A 26639-nucleotide genomic window follows, 5' to 3' on the forward strand; every position below is an offset into this window, starting at 1 on the left:
GGTGATACCCTGTCTATTGCGCCATGTGATTTTTTGGCACTTATATAGTGATAATTATTTAACTCGCTAACTCTTCAACGTGAATTCACTTCGTTTTATTACACGTCTTGAACAAAACAAAATTTATATTTCAATAATGCGTTTTTCATGTGTGTATTTTTATTTTGTACGATTTTTGATAGTTTGTTTTGAATATTACGACAGAATTGTTAAGAATGGATTAGAGAAATTGTAGAGTAGAGAGAAGAAACATCGTTACATTACTTTGCTATGGAGTCTGTGTGCTATTTCTGTTTTGAATGAAACGCAGAACATGATTTGAATATTCTCAATCCAATAATTTTAATCAGCAATACTTAGTATTGTTGCGTTCCGATTTCAGTGTAAATGCAGGCACAACGGACATAACATCTTCTTTCCCTAATTTGGTGGCACATTGACAATGTAAGGAATGGTTAAAATTGTTACATTGCCAATAACTATGAGCGGTGGTGATCACTTAACATCAGGTGGTACATTTGCCAGTCTGCCTAAATATAACATAAAGTTTTTAAGAATATGGAAACAAATTACAATAGAGAAAATGTTTCCTAAAACGAGCAAAGATTTCAGCAGCAAGTTAGCTCGACGGTAAGAATTGTCAGATATTTTTTCCTTGACGGTATAAATTTTGTTGGCCTTAATGGCATACTGCATCTAAACGTCAGAATCATAAATAGAGACGAGCTTCCACCACTACGTGACATTGTCAAAAACAGTTTAACAATTCTTCACTAAAAATATTTAAATTCGAAACCCTTACAGCATAAAAATTTTGATCTAAAATAAATAATAAACAAAATTATTAAATTTAATATATCTGTTCGTTAGATAACATTTTGAAGATCAAAATAAATCAAAATATAATATATTATTTATTATATAAAAAAAAGTTTAATCGAAATGGCTTATTTTTTATTATAAAAATAAATTGTATGTTTGAACAAACAGAAGCAATTACAGCTGCTATTTATATACATTACACATTTATCACGAATTGTTAATGAGGCATAAAGTGAGTTTAAAACTGATTTGAAGATTTAGATTTCATAAGTTTTTAATTGATATCGAGAACGGTATGATTTTTAAAAAATGTATTATACACCACTTAAAACGAAACAAAATTACAACGTTTACCGATAAATGTCGTAGGGGATGATTAGTTAAATAATAATAATGCCCCTTGCTCGCTCAAATGTTACATCATAGATGAAAGAAAGATAGAATTAGTGTTTAAACAACACATAAGGACATAAATTAATCTTTAAATCAGTTTTATGCCTCATTAATGACATATTATTTATGATAAAAACGTATTGTGTTCTTAGTAACAGCTGTAGGTACTCCTGTTTATATAACTTTATCAACTCAAATGACGCTTTCAATGATTCCTGCGTGTGGATGCAATTCTGGCACATCCATCAGACTCAACTAGAACTCGGTGAAATAAGCCAAAAACCTTCTTCTCGAGAGAAGAGAGAAAGAGACCTTTACGGACTTTAATTATTATTAATCTATTTATTTTAGCTATTAGGTGAACAAGTGTTAAGGCCTGGATTATGATAATGGTTCTAGTACTTAGTTTTACGTAAATTAATATCAGGAACTTTCGTTTTAATACTTTCCTCGTTTTAATTCCGAAAAAGCATTTCGATTTTACCCTGTCTCATGTAAGGGAAATAATATCAATGACAAGATTGGAAAGAACTGTAGAAGCAAAAAGTTTCTTGGTATTGAATTTTAAATACTATATTTTTTCTTATCCCAAATTTTTACATTCAAAGAAAAAGTGCAATAAATCTAAAATATATAATTATTAGCTAGAAGATTAGGAATTGTATTCGTTTCATCGTATTATGAGCGGAACACAGCACGTCTGGGCCACGTATTTGATATATCGAAGTGATTTCGTAGCATCTTCGTTCCGTATCAAAGCAGTCATCGAAGGGGTCTCAGTGGGTAGGAATTCCACGTAAACTGATTTTCCCTGCCAAAACCGGGTAACTATAGGATGGTTTCTCTGCGTAAAGAAAGGAGTCAGTACAAATAAACAGCAGTTCAAAACGGTATTTTCATATAAAACGTCTCACCTTAAAAATAATAAAATAAAATTTCTATAAAAATTACCACAAGACAATTCGGTGTTATCTTAAAGCAAGTATATAAGTATATTGAATAATGCTTCTTATATTAAATTAATAATTAAAATTAATAATTAAAATTAAAAAAATGGGTCTGCTGCAGAAGGTTTCTTGTATTAAAATATATAAGACTCATCATACCAATCTATTTCTCATCTCGATTACGGGACAATCGCATAAGTACAAGGACCATTAGAGAACACACAACTTCATCTATATCCTATTCCAATTAAACAAATTAGTATATTAACTTAGATATATACATTCCATGAGATTTGATAATTGTTCTGCTGTATTATACGCTACAGACAGTTCTTGGTTAATGTACCTTTTATTTATAATACAACATTATTCCACTTAACTACATAGTTATAACTTAACTTAAACTTCCAAACTGCTTTACTTTACTTTAATTAAACTTCCAAAGTTCCGATTTCAAACCCCCAAACTTCGCGGACTTTGTAAACGCAATTTTTTCGCGAATTCATAGTGAATATATCTCAACGTTGTTTTTTTGTCTTTACTTCTCTTGTGGTTGAAATAGCCTATACATACGCCTACTTTTAGTATGTTTGAGCACGCAAAGTTTATTCATGTCAGCTAGATTGTACATAGATTGTGACAGATGGTGTGGACATGTGTGGTGTGCGCATGGACGACTTTCGTTTGTCTAAAGCTGTCTTTTATTCGGAGTTAGTTAAAGGCAAACGGAAGCATGGTCAGTATTTGCGATACAAGGTAGTGTTTAAAAGACACCTAACAGCTTGTGACATTGACTCAGGAGGGAGGAGCTCGATTCCCAAAGGTCATCTTGGCGTTCTACCATCTGCAAAAAGATCAAGACGTTTGAAGAAAACTGCCTTCACGCACTAGAAGAAAAGCGCCAGTTAAGAAAAGAGACACGTAAGCCATCCTACACATATACATACAACTCTGCGGGCCAAATGTATTGTAACACGTATCGTAGGGTTTTTCACACCCACGCGAGCGGGCCACATTAGGGCTCATGCTAGAAATAACAATTAGTTTCTAGGGTCACCGTCATCGAAATCGAATGTGAATGTGAATCATAATGTAATTTCAGTTTACATTTCTTCTATAATTTCGGCCTAATAATAATAATTTATTTATATTCAGTTTAATTTTCTAGATAAAAAGTGCAAGTGTTAGTAAATATGTAGTAAATGCATTTTTTAATTATACACCAAAATGTAATATTGATTTACTGTCTGAGCCTTAAACATAATATCTGAACCTTAAACATAATATCTAAATATTAGACAAAGACAGTTTAAAGTTCCTTTATTAGCTGTTTGTAAATCGTGTTTTATTTCTTTGATCAACGATATTTAGTGTTATGAATAAAAATCGCATTTAAGAGTACAAAACAAAATAACAATATAAATATATTCCTTAAATTTTCACTAATGATTATGGTTGAATTTCAACCACTGCGCAAACACTGGTATAATGGTAATTATAATAAATGCCGTATACTATTTATATTTATTTATTACATTACAAAATGATGCATAACGTAATAAACGGTACATTTTATTACGTTTATACGAACTATAAAACTTTATTTATAAATCGCGCACTGAATTTATTTATTTGTAATTACATTAGTAGTATAATGACTCGGGTTCAAGCTCAGGTTCTGGTTCAGGCTCAGGCTCAGGTTCTGGGTCAGGCTCAGGTTGAGGTTCAGGTTCAGGTTCTGGCTCAGGTTCAGGTTCTGGCTCAGGTTCAGGTTCTGGCTCAGGCTCAGGTTCTGGCTCAGGCTCAGGTTGAGGTTCAGGCTCTGGTTCTGGTTCAGGCTCTGGCTCAGGCTCAGGTTGAGGTTCAGGCTCTGGTTCAGGCTGAGAAGAGCTGCTCCAATCGAAGTCGATGCCTGTTACATCATAGATCCAGTCCTGGTAGTATCCAGGACGGACGTAAGCTGTAAACAATTAGAAAAATAGTTTTAATTAAGTGTTTTTGACTTATTTAACAAAAAATATTATAATCTTTTACTTGGTAGGACTTTGTGCAAACCCGTCTGGGGTGGCAAGACCCAAGGCGTGGAGCAAATACAAAAAAAATAATACAATGAGCAAATCACAAATGAAAAAAGGAGAATTTACCTGTGGGGAATAGGCTACTACAGCCCGCAGTGGAGCCAAAGCTCACAATGCCAATCATGGTGAGTTTACCGTCCTCATCTACCATTGTCAGTGGACCACCGCTGTCTCCCTGTAATATAATTAATGGATTGCCTTTATATGTTAACTTATATTAATGCTAAATATCATTTATTGCACGTTGCAATCAATGTTCTTCTGTAAAATTTATGTAGTAATCTAGTCTAGAGATTCGCTACAAAAAGCACATAAGTCTTAAGATTTATAATGTTACCTACTTATGCGACTTCTAATCGATTCACTAAAGCAAAATGAAATGATAGAAGTGATTACAGTAAAATATTCATATTATTAATATAGTTAAGTTTTCGTCACCCATTTGACGTCAGAATATAAGGTGATATCTTATCACGTGGAAGAACAACTAACTTTTTAGTTTAGTTGATTGGTAGGAGGTAGCTACAAAATTCCGGAGTGGTTGTTGATTTTTTCTGTCAAGATATTAAAAAGTTAAAAGCGTTAAACTTCTGATATTCCTCCGATTGTCTTGAACTGCCATCCAATCGAATTATAAGAGCATCAGTCTGCGAATACACTTGTGAAATAATACTAAGAGCAGTTAAATATAATAAATAGTCGGGTGGAATACTCTTCTAAAACTGTGTACACTGAATTTATTTACCGAGCAAGCCGATTGAATTGTGTTGTTGTAGTACTGTGCGCAAACAGTTTGCGGGTGAATGGAAAGGAACCAGCGCCGGCATTCCGCGTTGCTGATGCCTCGGTTGAGGGTCCACAGGAGAACTGGGGATGCGGCTCCACCTGCATCAGATTAACAGTATTAAGTCATGTCTATGATATGGTTACCAAATATGGGGATTGTTCAATTTATTTAACATCTGTAAGAGCGCTTACTCCAGAGAAACTCCTAGCAAATTTCAAATTTACATATGTAGGTAGTTTTTGCTTATTGAATGAAAACCTTAAATATCTATTCAACGTTATTGTTGGCTCGTGCGATGGGTATCGGTTAGTTATTAAAATGTTAAGTTTCTAATATCCTCAATATAAATACCATGCAAATACCCTTGTGATGTGTATTTGCAGTGATATAGCAATAAAATCAATAAAAGTTTGGTCTATTGCCATATAATTTGTACTTTTAATCTTAATTCATATGGAATAAATACATACCATTCCAAAGATCATTGGTCAAACCAAAGCCGCTCACAGTGAGAACTACATCGGTGTAATCAACGTCTTTCTGTTCAGAGCTTTGCAAGCGAATCGGCTGAATATTGGCTGAAAATGTAAAAAAATATTTTAAATGAGTACAACTTTTGTTTTGTGTTTATACATTTTTAATTCTTCTTGTGTTTGATTGTAAAAAAAAAACATAGTGAGGAAGCCTACATACATGTGTCGGATGAAATTGTGAAACATTGTATTTAAAAACCTGCATTGAATCAGCGAAAAAAGCTCCAAGATTTATCCTCTAAAGGAGACGATGATTTAGATCAGCAGTTGACATTTCTGGCTGTCACTACTAGTCGCCACAAAACTTTATTGTTCAACAAAATTGACTATAATACGTATATTATACGTATATATCAATGCAGTCATTACTCTAGATCCTCTCACTTTATTGTTCATATATGAAATAGCAAATTAACAAAATCTGAACTTACGTCCGTAAGGAATGCTTTGACTCAATTGAACCAGAGCGATGTCGTCTCTCTGCACTGTGTTGACATTCACGTTATAACCAGGATGAATAAAACCGTTACTTGCGTCCTCCTCAATGATATACGTTGGACGTATAACTTCCACAACTCCAAAACGTATCACAAATGTAATACGGCTGCGATAAATATATTTAAATTATTATTTTTATATTCACACTTTTATGATATATATTTAAAATGGAATATCTATAATTGTATCAACATATGTTTATTTAAAATTATGTAAACACAGCAGTTTTTTTTTTCAATTTAAAATAATTTAAATTGAAAAAAAAAACTGCTACATTTTCTAGCACTACACATGAAGGGTGGTTACCTAATGGTGACTAATTGCTACCGATCATATATATTGGCATTGTAAGAAATTATAACCGTCACTTACGTGGGCCATGGTTCACCAACATTGGGAACTAAGATGTTATATCCCGTGTACTTGCTGTTTCTCTGTCGAACCTTTTAAATATTTTAACAGTACGTAACTATTTAAAGCAATTAATTTTCAATTAATCAACATTTGCTATGAATACTTAAGAAGTAAAGCAGAGGAGACACCAACGAGCTACAATTTTAATAACTTGGCCCTTTTTAGATGGATTAATATTTAAGAAGATAAATAACAAGGTATAGTTTTATAATACAGATTGATTTGAACGTACTTAGCGAGGCAGTGAGCCGCAGTGATGACCCAATTGTTGTGAATAATAGATCCTCCACAAGAGGACACTGCACCAGTCGCCGCTACCATACGAATGCTGATCTGGTGTGGAATCTGGCCTAATTCAGCCTCCCATCCTCCAACGATACGAGTACCTGTTGGAAAAATCGTAATAGTTTACTTAAAAGTTCTTACAATATACAGTTGCAGCCTGAAGTTGAAACTTCATGAAGAAATGGTAGAGTGAAACTAAAATCAAGTATCAAACAACATGGAGTACCCAATTGTGCACGAGATATTTCTGTGCAAAGTGTGTGTGCAAATTACGGATGCAGTTTATTCCCTCAATCATATACTTCGATGCGAAAGATCAAGCGGTTGATTAACGTGCTATCTGAGGTACGGGAATCTAATGGTTTCGGGCTGTTACTTAGAATTTCTTATTCTTAATAGAATAAAAAACATACTTTTTAATATTTAGACCCTGGGTTTAATAACTAATAACCGATGTTAAAAGATGGTCATTGGTTCAAATAGTATTTAACTTAGATTTTTGTAATATTTTTTTATTATTAAAAATAATTATTATTTTATATTCTGTGTGTGTGAACCCTGATCACTTAGAGGATAGAATGCATAGTAGACACGTGGATATTAACCTGCTATTATTCTTAATGCTACTTACTGGAACCTTTGATGTCTGAAATGTAAGCCGGCTCGTTCTCTATTAAAGTCGGATATGCCTGCAATTTAATAAATATATATATATTAATTTAAAAACTATTTTTTCGCGATTAAATAAACTTAAGCCAAATAAATTTGATAAAAATTATCACATTATTTAATAAAACGAGGAAAATATTTAATTAAACATTATTATTACAATAATTTGAAGCGTTTTATGTTCCTTACAATAACATTTTAAATATTTTGTATTTTTCTATATTTAACTTGTAGTACGATTCAGTGCAGGTACGATTAGGATATGTCAGAAAGTGATATATGTAATGTAGTAAGTATGTGGTAATGATAGCATAATTACATTGCAACATTAAAGGTACAGGCATTAAAATAGCGTATTAAAATTACTATAACTTGGTTTTCAATATTTCACGAGTGCGATACAAAATGAGCTCACTTCTCACAGAATTTCACTGGTGTTTTCATTATTTGTGGTCATCTTAAAAGTTAGCTCATAAAATTCATGTACCAACTATTTATTTGTCCTTTTTATTTGAATGATGTTAATAATGCATTGATTTATTTTGTTGTCGGATCCTTTTTATTGAATTTATTTAGTATTTACTTTAAATATGTTTGCTCATTAACTTTCAAATATTAGACATACATTTAATAATATACATTTTGCATGAATTAGTGATATTTTTTGATTATATGTTTCCATTAAGCAAATTCGTCGACTTACCCTAGCTCAGCTTTATTATTAATAGTAATTATTAAATCAGTGCGATTATTACGTTAAGCTCGGATTAATGTTATCAATCATTGATAAACAATAAGCCATTGACACATAGATAATGTTATCAGAAACTGGGAATTTTAGACTTGAAAATTTACAGAAAAATAATTAAGGAATAATTTTATTACAACAAAATAATATGGAAATTCTTTAATTCATTTTGTATCACTGTACAATATTTTAAAAATGTATTTTTAATTAACATATTTATACATTAAAAATGACAGTTATTTAGAAGATTTGATATATATATATATATATATCAAATAATCAATAATCAAATCAAAGAGTGACTTACAAGCACAGTGTATCAAGCACAGAAATCTGAATAGTCTTATGTTAAGTGACTTTTTTTTTATTTTAGAAACTATCAACCAACGAAATTGAGTAATAAAATTACTTGGTGGTAGGGTTTTGTGTAAATTCGTCTGGGTAGGTATCATCCACTCATCAGATATTCTACCGCTCATCAGCAATATTCAGTATTGTTGTGTTCCGGTTTGAAAGGTGAGTGAGCCAGTGTAACTAGAGACACTAGGGACATAATATCTTAGTTCAAAAGGCGATGTAAGGAATGGTTGGGGGCAGTGGTGACCACCCCGCATAAAGGATTTTTGTTATATTTAAATAGGTCATAGAAAATGGGCTGCCTTATGTAAGTGATCACCACCGTCCATTGAAATTGGATATGTTCGAAATATTAACTATTCTTTACATCGCAAATGTGTCACTAACCTTGGCAACCAAGAAATTATGTCGCTTGTGCCTTTAGTTGCACAGGTTTACCATTCAAACCGGAACACAATACTAAATAATGCTTTTTAGCGGTGAATAAGTGATAAGTTTATGATAAACAAGCTCTATCACCGAGTATAATGGTTAAAGTCATAAATATTTTTTTTATTTTTTTTTATCCTGGGACATTATTCACATACGGTTATCTGTACTATGGAAACCAGACAACTGATATACTACAAATACTACTTTTCTTTTGTAAAACATACTTATATAGATAATTACACCAAGACAAAGGACAAACAGACATGTTCATGCCCACAAATGTTTGTCCTGGGTGGGAATCGAACCCAAAACCTTCGGTGTGAAAGGCAAGTATCTACCAACCACGCCAACCGGCCCGTCTATAGTTTATATGACCATGTTCCAACACATAGCCATCACATCACATTTTTTAACTTTATATCTTAATATGAAGTTAAAAAACATATATTTTATGTTAAGTATATTAACCGAATCTTTTTAATGGATTTTAACACTGAAAATTAATTAAATTAGAATTACAAAGTTACTGACTTATACATTCAATGTTAGCTATTATTCTACTAGGTTATTGGTTATTAGTTTTTTTTTAATAACTTAAAATGTTACCTGCGCAAGTCCGAAGACGAACAGTAGCCCCAACGCGTAGGCACCCGCCATTTCAGCTAATTAATGAAAAAAATTTTATCTATGATTCTTTTATACTGCACTTATCGCATTATTTAATTAGATTCGTTTTTTATCTTTCGTCGAATTGATTTAAACTAAATTTAAACTTTTTTGAATGGAATGGAAAAATTTTTTAGATACACGATGTACGAGTATTTGTTTGCTTCATGACTAATCTGTGATTACACACATATCCTGTCATTATGATCAAGTGGTAAAAGCTATCCCTCCAAATGCGATCGCTTGCATAGTAAAGAGGTATTTTCTCCATGTGGTCGGATACCTGGATCGACCATATCTCATGACTTTTTACCTACAATTTTGCATGACATATATTTTTTATGGTTCGCTATGGATATTGCAAAAGCAGGGCTATTACGTATAGCTGTTGCAGAATTTATAGTAAATAACTAAATAAATGGCAGGAAGGCCGGTCAGTTTTCGACCGGGGAATCGGAATTTCAACTCGAGGGAGAAAGGCTGTTAGCATTTTTGCGACCAACCTAATCTGTCATGATTTATGCCTTAATTGTTTTTTTTAATTTTCCTTAAAATCTTCAAGTAAATTTTAGTATTATGTATTAAATTGTTTATAAAAATCTATTAATATATATGACACAGACTTAAAATAGTGCTCCTCGTACTTTCAAATGGGATTTTTCTTGGAAATCTTATTACATTCCGTATACTTAAAATATGTACACTGCATAATCTACCTTAATAAGAGATCTTTGTCAAGATAAAGGTAATTTTAGTCATTCTTCGAAATAAAAATAAAATAGAGTTTAATAAATATTTATTAACATTAAATAAGTACAAACATTCATTTAGGTACAAAATATCACAATTACACAAAAATATTTACTACATTCTGTATTACAAATATATTTAATTGAAGTACTAAAAAAAACATACAAAATATGCGACAATTATTGCACAAATAATTTATAAGCATGGCGACTATTAAACAACTATTATTGCTTTAATATTAATACGTATATATATTTGCCATTTGCATTTCATTATCAATTTGCTATTATTAAGCAAGGTCGTCGCAAGAGCGCGAATTTTATTTTCAATGTTAAGATCCTCGCTGCGTTAAAAAACTAATTAGTTCTCATTTTGTTCAATTATATTCCAAAGCTATTCCAATCACAAGAGAAGTACGAACAGGACTTATAAACAACTTTGACATTGAATTGTTAAAGAAGTTTCAGTTAAAAAATATATATACAGCGTCCAGAAGTCAAACTGATTTTATAAAAACTTCTAATTGGTCTTTTTAAAAATAGAACACCAAATCATATATCACAATAATAACAAATCGCGTGGAATATGTAAATCTATGGTTTGTTTATATCTACTCCTTCTTTGATTGGAATTGACTATAAAAAATATAGAAGTAAGGGTATAGAATAATTTTAACTCAATCAGTTGGAGAGACCTTGTGTAAAATTAAGTAGCAAAATTTGACCTAAACGTACTAAACTGGAAAAGTTAAATAAAAATATATAAATAAATATAAACTTCGACTACTAAACTTCTCATATTATCGATGTTTTTGTGATAATAATTTTATTATTAAATCCGCTAAGAGAATTCATTCCTGACATCTGTCAGTTGATTATGACAAGCGGTAAAAACACTTAATAATAACAATGCAACAAGGCAATATGTACCATAAAATATAATCTTTTCTTTAGAATTAAATTAAATTGACATACTTTACATTAATCAATGTTTTACTTAACAACGTTTATAAGTAAAACATTGATTTCTCTAAATATGATTAGTTTTTTTTCTCTTAAAAAATTTTTTTTTTTTCGTAAATTGTTCGCCACGTCAAATTTACGTCGTCCGTTCGTTCGCCGTTAGGAACACATTCTTTTAGAGACCGGACCGAAATATTAATATATTTTATGGACTATAAAATTGTTCGTTTTTAAATCGATGTTATAAATGAATAATTATGTTTAGTTCTATATTGACTTATAATAATTAATAAATAGGAGCAAAATTATCTTTTTAAATAGTTTTTATTTCTTCTAAATCGACCGACCAGTTGGTCGACTTAATGATAAGTACTGCGTCAAAATTATTCAAATAAATACATACATATACATATAAAAATGAATCATGTTAAATTATACACTTTTAAAGTAAGAATCCTATTGGATCATAGTGGTTTAAAGTTTCGCTTAAATTCGATGTCTACATTCGATTTGGTTTATAGAAACAATTTATTTTATTTTAAATTCGAATTATTACATTATAAATTTCATTTATATTCTTCCAATAAAAAATATGAGATATAGTTTTACGCCAATGTGGCTCATTACTTAAATAATCGAATAACAATTTACAATTACTCAGTTTCACTTTATTTATTTTATAAATAAATCTTCAATAACACTAATACAGCCTATATAATACTATATATAATATAAGCTAATATTATTCTCACTGACAAAAAAATAATTCTAAGAATTAATATTTAATTTTTCTAAGGCAACGTATCTAGTGACGTTATCTTACAAGATTTTTAATTAAGAATGCTCATCTGTAGTATTATTCAATAAAATTCATTGTTATTCGAAAGCCCGACCGCTGAGAGAATGCATTTTTAAGCGTGTTATTGAATTAAAAAAAATAAAAATTAAATATTATATTAAGCTCAAAATTATAAAAATTTGCTAAATTAGTTAATAACATTATTCTTTTTTAGGGCAAATAAACGTAACGTAAGGGCAAATAATAGTAGTATTATTATCGTGAGTTCTTCCCCATTTCAAAGTGACGTCCATTCTCTCAGCGGCCGCAGATAAAATTATTAACATAGCATCACTCAGACCACTACATACCTTATATACCTCCTCTCAATTTTGTAATAAATTTCAATAATATAAAACTAATAAAATTTTCTTAATTACATTTCATAAAACCATTTATATTATTATCAAAAAGAATTCTAAACATAATAAAAAAAAATTACTGACATATATTTTTTCAAAATATATACATCGGCTCAAAAGAGACCACTGTGAGACAAAATAATTTAATTTCACTTGGTTCAGAGTGTATTATTTAAAGTCCTGTATTGTGTTATGTTTATTGTCCGTGCATATAAGCTTAAACATTATATTTACGATAAGTAAATATGAGTTTTATTGTACAAAGCATAGGCCTCAAAATGCAATGAATCTAAAACAACATCATTCTTTATGTTTTACTACATATTTGAACTCGTTTATCAGGTTTGTATAGTTATAGATGTATCTTTCTTCGCTTCTAACATTTTGTAGTAGACGACAGCATCGTGGACGGTGGGGAATGTGTCCAGTTGCAACTGTTCGGTTTCTAGAGAATTGTATCGTTCAATCATTTCTAGTACTGGTCCTGAGAGACACAAAACATATGATAATATGATATTATGGGTATGAAAGTTGTTGTTTTAATATCGGACACAGTTTAAATTAAATTATATTTATTTAAGTAGCCATTTTGAAACTCAACTTTAGAGAACGAATCGAACAGAATTTATAACGAAAAAAAAACATGAAGCTCTGTGCTTGTAATACTTTAAGTTACTCTTACTAACTACTCACTGCAATAAATTATACTTGCCATATTTTTTTACTGTGGATTATGCTAAGTTACTTTTTCAAATTCATTTTTAACTTATATTAAAGATGTTGAATAAAAAAGTGATTTGAAACTGAACGATGAAAAAAAAATCTGAGCTACATAACGGATAGGTTTTAACTAATTACTTGACAAACAAAAATAGAGGCGACTTTAAAAAAAAACACAAATTTGTATTATAAAAGACCTACATACCATTAGCTCCTGCAAGTAGAACTGTGATGCCGTTCGAAACTAGTTCCTTTTGTGCTGCGACGAGACTTTTTATACCTGGCGCATCTACATATGATAATGCAGTTGCGTCTATAATAACACATTGTACCTAAAACACATAATAAATTAACTTTAGTTAATATTTAGCGCATTATCGACAATTTTGTTGTTGCTAATGTAATAAAATAACATTTACTGCCTCTAGGTGTTAAAGTTACCTAACAGTACAGTACAGTAACAGCCAGTTAATGTCCCACTGCTGGGCTAAGGCCTCCTATCGCTTTTGAGGAGAAGGTTTGCAGCTTATTCCACCACGCTGCTCCAATGCAGGTTGGTAGAATACACATGGATGTTTTCCTTCACCGTCAAGCACAAGATGAATTATAAACATAAATTAAGCACATGAAAATTCAGTGGTGCTTGCCCGGGTTTGAACGAGACGGACGGACACGGTATTCCACCACGCTGCTCCAATGCAGGTTGGTAGAATACACATGTCGCAGAATTTTAATAAAATTAGGCACATGCAGGTTTCCTCAGGATGTTTTCCTTCACCGTCAAGCACAAGATGAATTATAAACATAAATTAAGCATATGAAAATTCAGTGGTGCTTGCCCGGGTTTGAACCCACGATCATCGGTTAAGATTCACGCGTTCTAACCACTAGGCCATCTCGGCTAACCTAACATACTATATAAATAAATTTCTTAATATATAAACAAACCTTATTGTTTATACTCGAGTCCCATTCAAGTGTTTCACTCTTATCGAGATTGCTTTCGTCATCAGCCTGTTGCTGCTTCAAGTACCCAATCTTCCTGAACAAAGTCACACGGAACAGGTTCTTACTGGCGAAATTGAGACCACCACAATAGTGGAATATTTTGATACCTGATATTTCTTCTGCCTGGAAAAGGAATAAAAAATATAAACAAATATGGTTACTACTAACGTAAATCTAATAAATAGAAAAAGTACACCGAAGGTACAATACATTCCCGTAGAAATGCTAGGTTAAAAAAAATAGGTCTGGTTTTTTAAAAATAAATATATATTTTATTTTTATTTGTAAATATTATAATATTAGTATTATCGATATACGGTGAAAATAATACGATGAGATAGAATATAAATCAAGACCAAGTCTAATAATACACTGTGAGTCAGTCGGCTCATTGTGTAAATTATATATATTGATCAAAATCTTTAAAACTATTTTGATTATAGGTTTATAGTTTTTTTTTATTATTATCTATGAAAGTATAATAATTATGTCAAAAATGTCAAATTTTATTGTGACATTATAAAATGTAAATTTATAGTTGCTATTGATATGAATTTTCTCGTCTTATTAATCCCCTTTTCTACTAGTATTTTACTTTATCATATGTGACATTGGCAGAATATATTACGCCTATAATAAAGAAAAAAAAAACCGTGTTGAAGTACCATGAGTGACAAATAAAATTGACAAAAAAATATAAATTTCAAGATGAGATTATTTGCGGATAAAAGATATCCATATTCTTTGCACTACCAAATAGGTATTTGTGACGTTGCGCGATGGTGGGTTTTCATATTTATTAATATTTTGTTTATGTATACTATACAGTTTGTTATAATCTCCGTTTATTACAATAGAGAAATGGAATGGAACAGCCGTGGTATGCTACCATCGGAAAATTAGTTATTTTTCAAAACTTTAAATTCAATATATTTAATAATCAATATAATAGGATTTTAGATTATTATTTATATTTTTAAATAAATATTTGTAAACATGTGACAATAAATTTTATACATAATAAATATAAAGTGAGATTTAAATGAATGTTTTTTTTTTTAATCAATTCTATGGCAAAGTTTGACAGCTGTCAGACAAACTTATTGGCAGTACTACACTTGGCGCAGAATGTTTGTTTTTGTTTTGCTTACTCTGAGCGAATGAGACAATATTTAGGGGTAATAAATTTTGCCGTTTACTTTTTCGACTTTGTAACGTTACACATACTATATTAAAAAAGTCAAATATATACGTTCGCCGTCCACACATTGTTTAAAAAATACTCCGCTGTTGCGATTTATTATATTTTCTTTATTTTGTATTTTCTTATTTAGTTCATTGATATAATTTGAGTGTATCATTATTATAAAATGTATTTAAAAAAGTAAAATAAGTAGCATCATGTAAATCCCACTGCTGGACTTGTCTTCTATTCAGGAGAACGTTTTGAGATTATTCCACGACGCCGCTCCAATTCGGGTCTGTCACCACACAGTTCCCTCAAGATGATTTCCTTCACCGCCATAATAAATTTATGTTAACGGCCGTTGTGGTGAGTCCTACTGAACTACTATTGACCTATTTTTTTAAATTATTTGTAAAATACCGATGCTGTTTCTTGCATCAATTAATAAAATGAGAAAAGTGTATTGTTTTGAGAGTGTATTGCAAAACGTCAATTTATAATAATAATATGAATACAATACTCACAGCTCGGTACCTCTTTATGTCTAGATATAGATCGGTATCTAGGACTCGTCCTAAGAGACACGTGTAGGGCTTCTGAGAACGACAGAACAATGCCGCTACACTTGCCAGTAATCCGGCTCCAAGTCTAAAAATTAATTTAATTGAAACCTGTTGATTTGCTAACCTCTATACTATAACTTATAAACTAATATTAACCACTGAACCAATTTTGATAAAATTTGATATGAAGCAAGTTTGAACCCCAAGGCCCTTCGTTTTTAAGGTCATAGGCTACTTACTATATCTGAGACTGAGACTGCTTTTTATATGTAACACATGCTACCCCCTCCCTCTCACACCGGGGTGATGCGGGCAAAAACTCTTTAATAATATATTTTTTTATTATAAGAACGACAATACAATTCTGATTCAAACAAAAGTGATTCAAAATATTTTAGAATAACCATTCGGCCATTATTTTTAGGTGATAAAGTAAAAAATCTGTATGTACGGTCTCACTCACCCAATATCAATGTCTATTAACAACGTGATCAAGAATGTTACGAGCCACACGATTGCGTCCAATTTGCTCAGCTTCCAAAATCTTTAAAGAAATAAAATGTATTAACAAACTTAATTCTTCGTCTATATACTAGGGCATACGTTTCATTCTCTGTTCAATAAACCGGACTACAAGGACAGATGGACCATGGATCATAATCAAAGAATGTGGGTTTAAATACAGATAAGCACAAAACATATTATGTGCTTAATTTGTGTTTATTTCGCGCTCGTTGAAGGAAAACATCATACGGAAACTTGGATATGTTTAATGATAGTAAGCTATATGAGTATCCCACAAGACATATTGGAGCTTGGTGAAATAACCTCCAACCCATCTTGATGAGATTGCTGAAATGACGTTTGATAAAAAAGTACTAAAGGAGTCAGTCACTCCTTAAACAGTCAGGACTCAATATTGTTTACGAGGTTATTAAAAAATTAAGCATGTCAAAATTTTATGTTCTACCAAGATATGAACTGATAGTAATAGGGTATTATTATAAATGTATAAAACAATACGTTATTAAAATAAGGTCACTCACTTGGCCAGCTCCTTGACTTGCATGAACATGCCCTTGAGGGACACGACGATGATGGAAGCGAGCACGCAACGAGGCAGCAGCTCGAACAAGGGCCCCACCCAAAGCAGAACGCACAAGATTAAGGAGGCGCTAACCACTGAGGTTAGGCAAGTCTTGCTGCCTGCCTGTCACAAAAATATACGTTATGTTATTGTTTGTTTTCCATAAAATGATTATTTGTGATGTAGAAATATTTCTAATTGAAGAGTTAAAGTTGGCAACTTTTGTATAAGACCTTGCCAATAAGCTAAGTGCATTTATAGTATAGCGGTAATGTTGCCATTGAGAAAATGATTAACGTTACTTCTTTTTATACATAAACTTAACAAAATATGATATTATTTTAGAAATGTATGTATGCACTATTTGATTTATTTTGTTCCGTAGCAGACTTATACCTATTCAGAATTAAAAAAAAATTTTAATTTTTGTAGACGCAACATCGCAGAAGGTAGCTATTTATTGTCAAATTAAATATACTTCATTCAAGAATGCTCTTTTGAGCAATTTTGAATAATTTAAATTAAATTAAAAGCTACCACCGGTTCGGAATGTGGATTCTACCGGGAAGAACCGGCAAAAAACTCATCAGTTCCTTCTATTTGACAATCAAGTATAATGTTGGTAAATTTGTTTAATAACAACCATAAGCCAGCCATTGGACGTATATATTAATTTTTGTTTGTATTAAACTAAATAAAAAAATCTTTATCTAAGGATTGCATTAGATATCTGCCTTAGCGATAAGGCTGGAGCACTTGTTACAACTTAGTACTTCAGTTTAATCTTTACACTTTATTTTTAGTTAATTCGAGTTTTTTTTTACAATTAATAGACCAGCGTTTGACCGTTGACTTATGTTAAGCATCGACACGGTCTAGGATGTAGCACGCTTGCCTATAAGAAACCTGTTTACTCTGGATTTGAAGACACCAACATTGTACCTATCAGGAAATACTCTGCCAGAGTTAATTCGAGTGCAGTGAAGAATAAATAAATATATTATAACACACCTGATACTGGATGTAAGATCTGGATAAACTCGCGCAGAGTGGAGCGCAGCCGAAGAATGAGCCAAACATATTGCTTGCGCCCTAAAAAAGGACATTCCATTGAAAAAAAGTAACAGCGACTAAATAACACACGTGTATTATTTCATCATATGCACGTGACCAAATGATACAGGTGTATTATTTCATCACGTGTCATGTTTCAAAACGGGATTCGGGATTTACGTGTCAGATTTTCATCCGACACATTTTCCTCACGATGATTTCCGCCGCTGCACGAGATATTTATTGCTTTATAAACATAAATTGGAACCATGGAGACTCAGCGGTGCGTGCCCATGCCCGCAACTCATGGTCAATATTGTTAACCTTGGCCTAGTGTTTCTATGGCCAGCTCGCCTTTCCATTACTGGAGTTTGACTTAGGCATAAGTTTGGAAATTACACAAACCCGTTTAAAATGCGGCACATACAAAATAACATAGTGCTTTTTATTTAGAGACACATATGGCAACCCTTGTTTAAACCAATGTATTTTATGATCAGATCATACCGCCTCATGAATGACAGTTAAATTAAAATCCTTACCAAAGCCAGTAGCTCCTGATTGGCATCCACCTCGTACTTCTCCTTGGTTGCGAAGATCAGTGCCATGGACATGGATATGGTGTATGTTACCATGGTGATGGTGAAGGCATCCAAGGCTATCGTAGGCATCATTTCTATAGCTGGCACTTTCGGGTCTGGTAGACTAAAATAATTGATCTAATGTTATCGGTAATATAAATCGTTAAGAAGCGAACTATAGAATTGATTTCTGATACTATTATCAAATTGATTATGTCTTAATCCCTGAAGATAACTTATTATGATACATGATAATTTTATTGTGTTATTTTATTACTCATTTAGTAGTTATTAACATATTTTAATCGTAATATGTTCAATTGTCTGTTTAGTGATAATTGTTAAAAAAATATTATATTACACGGCTTTAATAGTATAGCCAAAATATATATATAAAAAATGTTTTTAAATCGATGTAAATATTTAATATTATATTTATTTGGTCATTATCATAAAGTAAATTATAAGCATTTAATTTTCACAAAATAGTTATAATATAAACTTACCCAGTGGGAATAGTTCCGACTAAAGAAATTCCATATAATTCTTTGAGATTGCCAAATTTAGAAGCTAGAGTTCCGAGTACGATCGCCAACAGCTCTATAGGCACTGGGACGCGACTTATCTTGCTAACACGAGGCTAAAATGTTAATACAACTAAAATTTCCTTGTTTCTTATTATTAATAATGAGAATGTATGTTGGTCTGTCCTTCTAATATTTTATAAGTAGACAGATCAAAGAATCGTTGACGAATTTAGTATAAAGCGAAGTTAAAGTAGTTTTCTGTATTTGGACGTAAAGGATAGAAACGACTGGAGGTCACGACAAGATAGTTACATAGATTTGTCAACTTGTGCGAGAGAGACAGAAATACATCGATTTGTCAACTTGTGGGAGAGAGACAGAAATATATTTTACAATGCATTGCCAATGATGAAATCCAGCTGTTATTTCCCTCATACCAAGTCAAGCTGGGTAATTCTTACAACCGGGACACACCAATACATACTTTGGTTTGGCGGAAGGTTATCAATTCTTGGTAAATTGATTTGTACCCATTTCACAAAGCCCTAACAATAAGCAATACAGCGCCAAGGCAAAAAAAAAGTTATTCTCAGGAGCAGCTAAGAGTACAGAAGTTGATGTTACATTGCCATGCCCCTGAAAACACTTAAATTTGTTTGTCTTGGAATTGAACTTTCTCCAGACTTGTCAGATTTATAAACCCATCGGATTATGAGAGTGCAGGGAATAGAGAGTGCACTTGTGTACATTTGAGCAAGTGTTTGCGCACACAATTGTACACTATACTTTGAAAATGGCCACCGAAATCGATCATTAAGTCGTCATAACATTGAATTAATTACACCTTAAAATGTTATTAAATTAAAGCATACCTTTAAAATTTCATTGTTCAAAGCAATTATAGTGCAAGCGACCGCTGATATTCCGAACGCAACCCAATTCGCGTTTGTTATATTCTTGGCGATTTCGATAGCAGTCTGAAATTGAAAAAACACATAATGACTACTGTGGGTGTGTACCACGGTTTTATCTGCGTTGAATTCGTTTTTGTAACAAATATGTGCGGAAACTGTTATGTTGAAAAACTTTGTTATAAGAATATTAATATCAACATTTTGTTATTTTTACTCTTAAAAAAGTAAAAAAAAAAATAAAAAAAATTATGCTATAGTTATATCTCACTCATCTTTCAAACCGGAACGCAACAATACTGAGTTGTTGTTTGGTGGTTGAATATCCGATGAATATCCGAATGTGGGTGGTACCTACCCAGAGGCTTGCACAAAGCTGTACAACTTATTTTTTGGAAATCACAGACAGACGCTTCAATTATATTTATTTGTATAGACATTTTGCCGACGTCGGCAACTTTTTACTAAAAAAAATTAAACATAGAATACACCGATGCGATCCATCGGATAGAACGAGTCAGTCTTAACCGAGAATCTAGGCGAGCACTTTTCAGTTTCCATTTGCTTAATTTGTGTTCATAAATCATCTCGTGGCTGGAAATCGTGAGGAAATCATGTTATGTCTTATGTCAAATGATATTTTGTCACATGTGCATCCACCCCACACTAGAGCAGCGTGGTGGAATTAGCTCCAAACCTTCTTTTAAGAAGAGCCTTTTTCCCAGCAGCGGGTCATTTACGGATTGTTAAATTGCTACGAGCATACACCCATTCATATATTTTTAATATCTTTTACTTACAAATAAAACTTTGTAATTGGATCCCAATTTTGGTAATTTGACCCCAAAAAGGTCTTTCAGCTGGGAAGTCAGAACGTGAAATGAGGCAGCGGTCGTAAAACCAGAGACGAGAGGCTCTGAGAGCAGTGTGGACACCGCGCCAAGCCTCATCATCCACATTATAACCTGAAAGAATCAATATAAGCTTGGGTTTACTTCGATTTAATCACTGCAAATCGACTGCTCATCAAAAGACCAGTAAAAATGATTGTCCTTTGGTTTCTATTGAGATAACTGGCAAATCCGACTTTTGCAATTTTGTAGAAAGTTACAACCAGTTGCACAACATAGTACCAATCGTTGATAACTAAAGTTAATTTCAGAATTTTTTTGTATCCAAGGCGTATTGCCCACAAACAATTCCAATTTTCTTTTAGTTGAGGCAAGGATTTAACAGAACAATACCTCTAATAATTCCAGAATCAATTTTTTAAAACATTTGGGTCTTAGCTAAAGCCTAAAGGCCTTGCGTTTACAATCGTCCAAGTAACACTGACAATGGACTTACGAAAAACAATTACAAAAATGGTAGGCTAATGTTAAAATTTAGTATATATTCTCTGCTAGCTAACTATAAGGTATACAAAATTAAAATAGCATGTACTATATATGTACAAACACACATATATGAATACACAAATACTAATACTTCTGGATTTAAAAAATGGGATTGGGACGATAAGACCGAAGCCTCTGAATAAATCCCATTGAGGAAAACTAAAGTTAAGTTTAAGTTCAAGTTTTTATATAAATAAATGATTGTTTATTTAAATGTTTTATTTATTACTTACTTGCATTAAGCCTATTGTTAAGGAAAGTATGCTGAGGATTTCTACCGGTGAATATCCTCCAGTCAACAAAGGGGGCCCTGAGGAATTAATAATAATTAGAGATGGCCGACTCGTTAGAACAATTAATTTTCATGTGGCGAAGGAAAATGTCCCACTGCTGGGCTAAGGTCTCTTCTCCTTTTGATAAGAAGGTTTGGAATTTATTATAACACGCTGTTACAATGCGGGCAGATTTTCTTACAATGTTTACCCCCTCAGCCGAGCACGAGATAATTCCCCGGTTTTGAACCCATAAACTTCAGTGAAAATTTACTTATTGTAACTAATGAGCTCTAACCACTCGCGTCATTGCATGTATTTACTAAAGAAGTTTTAAACTTAAATAAAATTATAGTTACCTTCTGAAGTTGTAACGTTAACAGCAGTGACCAACTCCGCATGAGATGAATGCTGTAAAACTACCTGAAAGAAGGATTATTGACCTTTAAAGTAAATTATAGTATATCTTTATATTGATGAATTACATAAAATAATAAAAGTTTAAAAAAAGTTTCGTATTGTTAATTTGTGAAGTTAGCAAAATAATCCAAGCAAATTAAGCTATAATTTTAAATGAATCTAAAGGACCCATACTTATGTTTATTTATATAAAAACATTACATAGTGATCCTCGCATATTGTTTCAGCCTCTGCATTATTTACCAAGATTTAAATGACAATTACCTTTCCCGCCATAAGGCAGGCAACCGCGAATGTTCCCATAGACACATGGGGCGATGTGCCAAATATCACATATATAAGTACTGGGAAAAACGCCATGTATAGACCGACTATAGGAGGCACTTCAGCTAACATCGCGTAGGCCATACCTGAAAAAAGAAGGTTTTTTTTTTATAGAATAGGAAGGTGGACGAGCATATGGGCCACCTGATGGTAGGTGGTCACCAAACGCCCTTAGACATTGGCATTGTAAGAAATGTCAACCATCGCTTATAGCCAATGCGCCACCAACCTTGGGAACTAAGATTTTATGTCCCTTGTGCCTGTAATTACACTGGCTCACTCACCCTTCAAACCGGAACATAACAATATCAAGTATTGCTGTTTAGCGGTAGAATATCTGATGAGTGGGTGGTACCTACCCAGACGAGCTTGCACAAAGCCCTACCACCAGTAAATTTCATTATTTCTGTAATTACAAAAATGAATAAATCCATATCATACGCATAATGTGAATTTTATTAAGTTAGCGTTCTAATATCTATATTTAGTATCTGAATTAGAATCTGATTTATCTGAGTTAGAATATCTATATTTTTATAAAGCCAATGGATATGATATCGCTGCTTATTGCTTATTTCAATCCCGTTACCATCCACAATATCAAAATGTCGATAGTATATACTTAAATAACTTAATAACCTTGTGGTATGTGCATGACTGCAGTTGTAGCGCCGGCTACCAGGTCTCCAACCAAATCCCTCTTCACATTGTATTTCGGTAACCATCTCGCAATTGGTAGCGAGTTGAGGAGACAATCGCCGAAGCCACAGTTTTTAACTACCCTCTTGCATCTATATCCCACTAGAATTATAAAGTCAGTAAATATTTTACGATCTTTTTAAACAATATTTTATATGTTATAATGTATGTACGTATGCATTGCCTTATTAGTATAGTGACTCGCCTATGATTCCGAGGTCTCAAGGTTCAAGCCCTGGGACAGACGAATAAAAAGTTGATTGGGTTTTTCTGTCAAGAAATTCTTAGTACCATTCCAGAGTCTGAGTTGAAATTGTTTATGCTACCGCGCCTCGGAAAGCACGTAAAGCCGTTGCTCTTGCACCTGAACTCATTCCGGTCATGTCGAATTTGCCGTCCCATTGAATTATAAAAGTGAAGTAAAATAGAGTGCACTTGTGTTACACACGCTTGTATACTTTATAATATCTCTTATTCACATTATCTTATTTCATTGTTGGCTGTTGGTTAGTCTGTCTAGAGAATGACCACCGTGATCAAAATTGGTAAAAACATTAACATTATATGTATTAATATGCTCAATAGCGGAAACATACATCACCTAGATTTGCCTTAATTAAATATTAAATAATATATTTCAAATCAATGTACCGCTTTCCTCATTTATATATTTTTAATTTCTCGTTTTTTAACATAAAATTATTGAAAAGATATTGAGTGACCGCGATGATATAGCTCCTTACGTGGTTTTTCTGGAACCTGATAATCCGCATCCTTGTTGAGTGCATCCTGCTGGTAGACCCGTCGTATCACGTTGAACTGCTGACTGGGTCGAGACTGTAGCCTGAAAAAACGTACATCTTTAAACTATTGTACATGTGATTATAGTTTTAAGATTGAAGGAAGATGTTTATTTTACGACAAAAAATGTAACAAAAAAACACAGTTTAAGAAGTAGTCTGACCTACAGATATGCTAATATTTTAAATAACTTGTTGTCTAGAGAAAATAATCATATGCTTTGTCAATAAACAAATGCGTTGAAATGGAAAACTGGCTCGAATAAACTCCAACTCCTAAGTGGAATAAGTGCGGGATACGTGCTTTTTTTATAGAATAGTTAAATATTAATACTATATATTCTATAAGGAATCCCTACAAAACAAAGGATACGGCAACTACAAAAGATCCAACATCCTTACAGTATATGAGGCATAGAGACTAAATAACGAAACGGTCCTTCTCATAAATTGTGTGACGAAAAAGCTCCAATTAAATTTATTTTTTTATTAATTGGAAAATGAATTATCATCAACGTGTACAAAGCGAACGCGTTATGAGTTAGTTATGTTAATTATAATTCGAATTTTAATTTTAATAAAATGTCACGGACACGAGCGCTTGACATTCTAAATATAAACTAGATAGAGGTGTAAACACAGCCATGCGAAATGCCATACCTCTACCATACCATACTCTTTTACTAGGACTAATGCCCAGCGGTTGTATAATATACGCGTTTTCAAGTTTAAAGTTTATACTAGCCATTCGTCTTCACGTTCCAAAGAGCCTCGTAACAATGGAACCTTTTCGTTGTCATCGTCGTCGTCACGTGTAAAATCACTTTCGAATAACAATAACGTTTTTTTCATACGCATTTTCACACATTGTCAAAATAATATTTAACCGATTTCTTTTTCTATAATATTGTCATTATTTTCCACAACACAACACTTCCGAGGGCTTACTTGTTTGTGATCGAGATGTTCCCTTAATTATACTTTTAATACTTTGCAATTAAAGTAATTTATTATCTGTTTAAGTTTTATCGTCTGCGTAAACGATTGGTCGTCTTATTACTGGGGCAAGAATCACTCTAAATACATTGTATGGCACGGTATCGTTCAAAAAACAATTGGTAACTGATTTGCGTAAATGTTACAGAAAACTTTCGACAACTCATTTTATTGGAGACTTTTTCATAGTATTTGTCATACCGACCAATCTATTCTTTTCTATCCGACTATGTCACACAAAGTAGAGTTATGGCTTACATTGTTAAGTCACTATATTATGTATATAATTCATAAAGTCACACGAACTATTTACGACAATACGACGTCATTTAAATTAAATATGGTAGACAATTTTCGCCATCCTGTAAAAAATATTTTTTATTATATAATGTTTAACATTTATATAACAGATGCAAGATTATGTAACGATAAGAATATATTATTATTGATAATATATGATAATAATTTTTTTACAAGAAAATAAAAAACCACATGTTATAAAACTCTGCCTCCTTATCGAACAATAATTCCAGATATCTTTCACGTCAATACTTTATAGTGTACAAACTTAAGTGGTCCAGTAACCTCACCACAATACAGAGATAACGTTAATTTCCTCGTAATACACTACTCATTATATTTGTTAATAATAATAAATAATAATAATGTGCAATGTCTTAACCTAATTTACGGCCATAGTAGCCAACATCAAAGATCAATCATTGCTGCCACCTGGCCAGTTTTTTATAAAGCATACATAGCGCTCTGAGCATTGTCGCTGTAAGAAATATCAACCAGTCCTTATATGATCAATGTCACCAACCTCAGGAACTGAGATGTTATTTCCCTTGTTCCTGTTTTACATTGGCTAACTCAAACTAACGCTAAGACACAACAATATTAAGTATTGCTTTTTGACGGTTGAATATGTGGGTGGGTAGGACCCAGATGGACTTGTACAATTCCATACCACCATATAAATTTTGTTGCGTAACAAATAAAAAGTAGAACATGATTTATAATATATAAATTTAAATATTTAAAGAATATATCTTGTAGTAAATATATATGCGCATTCCATGGCGGGCGCACAAAAACCCGATAAACACGTACATAGATTATTATCAGAAAGGTTTTTTTTATATATATACAGCCTCTTTCGTAGCTAAATTCGTTACATAAACGTTTTAAATTATTTACCATTAAATATGAATGTCAAGTGTACAATTTTATTGGTTTAAATTGTCTTGACATTCTTCAATGACTTATTTGTAGACATTGAAATTGTTTTTTTTTTTTTAGTATGTACGCAGACTGGCTAATTGGCCACCCGATGGTAAGTGGCAATCACCGCTTTTAGACATCGTCACTGTAAGAAATATTAACAATCCCTTACATCGTCTATGTCACCAACCTTGGGAACTAAGGTATTATGTCCTTTATGCCTCTGCTGTCATATTGCTATGTAAATATCTCAGAAGTAATGTTATTATCTTTTCAAGTACATAAACAATACAAGTATATATATTGAATTGTATACCACACTTTATTGTT

The 26639-nt window shown here is 32.3% G+C and overlaps 2 protein-coding genes across 7 annotated transcripts in view; both read right to left on the minus strand.

Annotated features, from left to right (window-relative positions):
• Positions 1-3805: 3805 nt before the first annotated feature.
• LOC126775681 (collagenase-like) lies at positions 3806-9629 on the minus strand. Its single transcript, XM_050497745.1, has 8 exons — positions 9570-9629; positions 7389-7446; positions 6705-6858; positions 5992-6164; positions 5498-5605; positions 4986-5125; positions 4307-4415; positions 3806-4122 (listed from the first exon to the last, which is right to left on the minus strand). The coding sequence occupies exons 1-8, from the start codon at positions 9618-9620 to the stop codon at positions 3806-3808; spliced, it is 1110 nt and encodes a 369-aa protein (XP_050353702.1). The 5' UTR covers positions 9621-9629.
• A 781-nt stretch (positions 9630-10410) lies between these two features.
• The window catches only part of LOC126775711 (prestin), a 32351-nt gene continuing 16122 nt past the window's right edge, over positions 10411-26639 (minus strand). For 5 of the 6 annotated variants that reach the window (XM_050497793.1, XM_050497789.1, XM_050497788.1 and 2 more), the window contains 16 exons: positions 24033-24133; positions 23230-23391; positions 22531-22676; positions 22206-22269; positions 21808-21884; positions 20978-21142; positions 20139-20243; positions 19246-19379; positions 18701-18863; positions 18117-18197; positions 17065-17228; positions 16482-16562; positions 15980-16103; positions 14210-14392; positions 13467-13593; positions 10411-13025 (listed from right to left, as the gene is read on the minus strand). In XM_050497793.1, the coding sequence (XP_050353750.1) occupies positions 12880-13025; positions 13467-13593; positions 14210-14392; positions 15980-16103; positions 16482-16562; positions 17065-17228; positions 18117-18197; positions 18701-18863; positions 19246-19379; positions 20139-20243; positions 20978-21142; positions 21808-21884; positions 22206-22269; positions 22531-22676; positions 23230-23391; positions 24033-24133 (2023 nt within the window). In that variant the 3' untranslated portion in view covers positions 10411-12879. Of the gene's footprint in view, positions 13026-13466; positions 13594-14209; positions 14393-15979; positions 16104-16481; positions 16563-17064; positions 17229-18116; positions 18198-18700; positions 18864-19245; positions 19380-20138; positions 20244-20977; positions 21143-21807; positions 21885-22205; positions 22270-22530; positions 22677-23229; positions 23392-24032; positions 24134-24834; positions 25143-26639 lie in introns of those variants that run through there. The other variant, XM_050497787.1, reaches the window with a different exon arrangement.

This window comes from Nymphalis io, chromosome 18 (assembly GCF_905147045.1).
Source record: "Nymphalis io chromosome 18, ilAglIoxx1.1, whole genome shotgun sequence".
In the NCBI taxonomy this organism is placed as follows: Eukaryota; Metazoa; Arthropoda; class Insecta; order Lepidoptera; family Nymphalidae; genus Nymphalis; species Nymphalis io.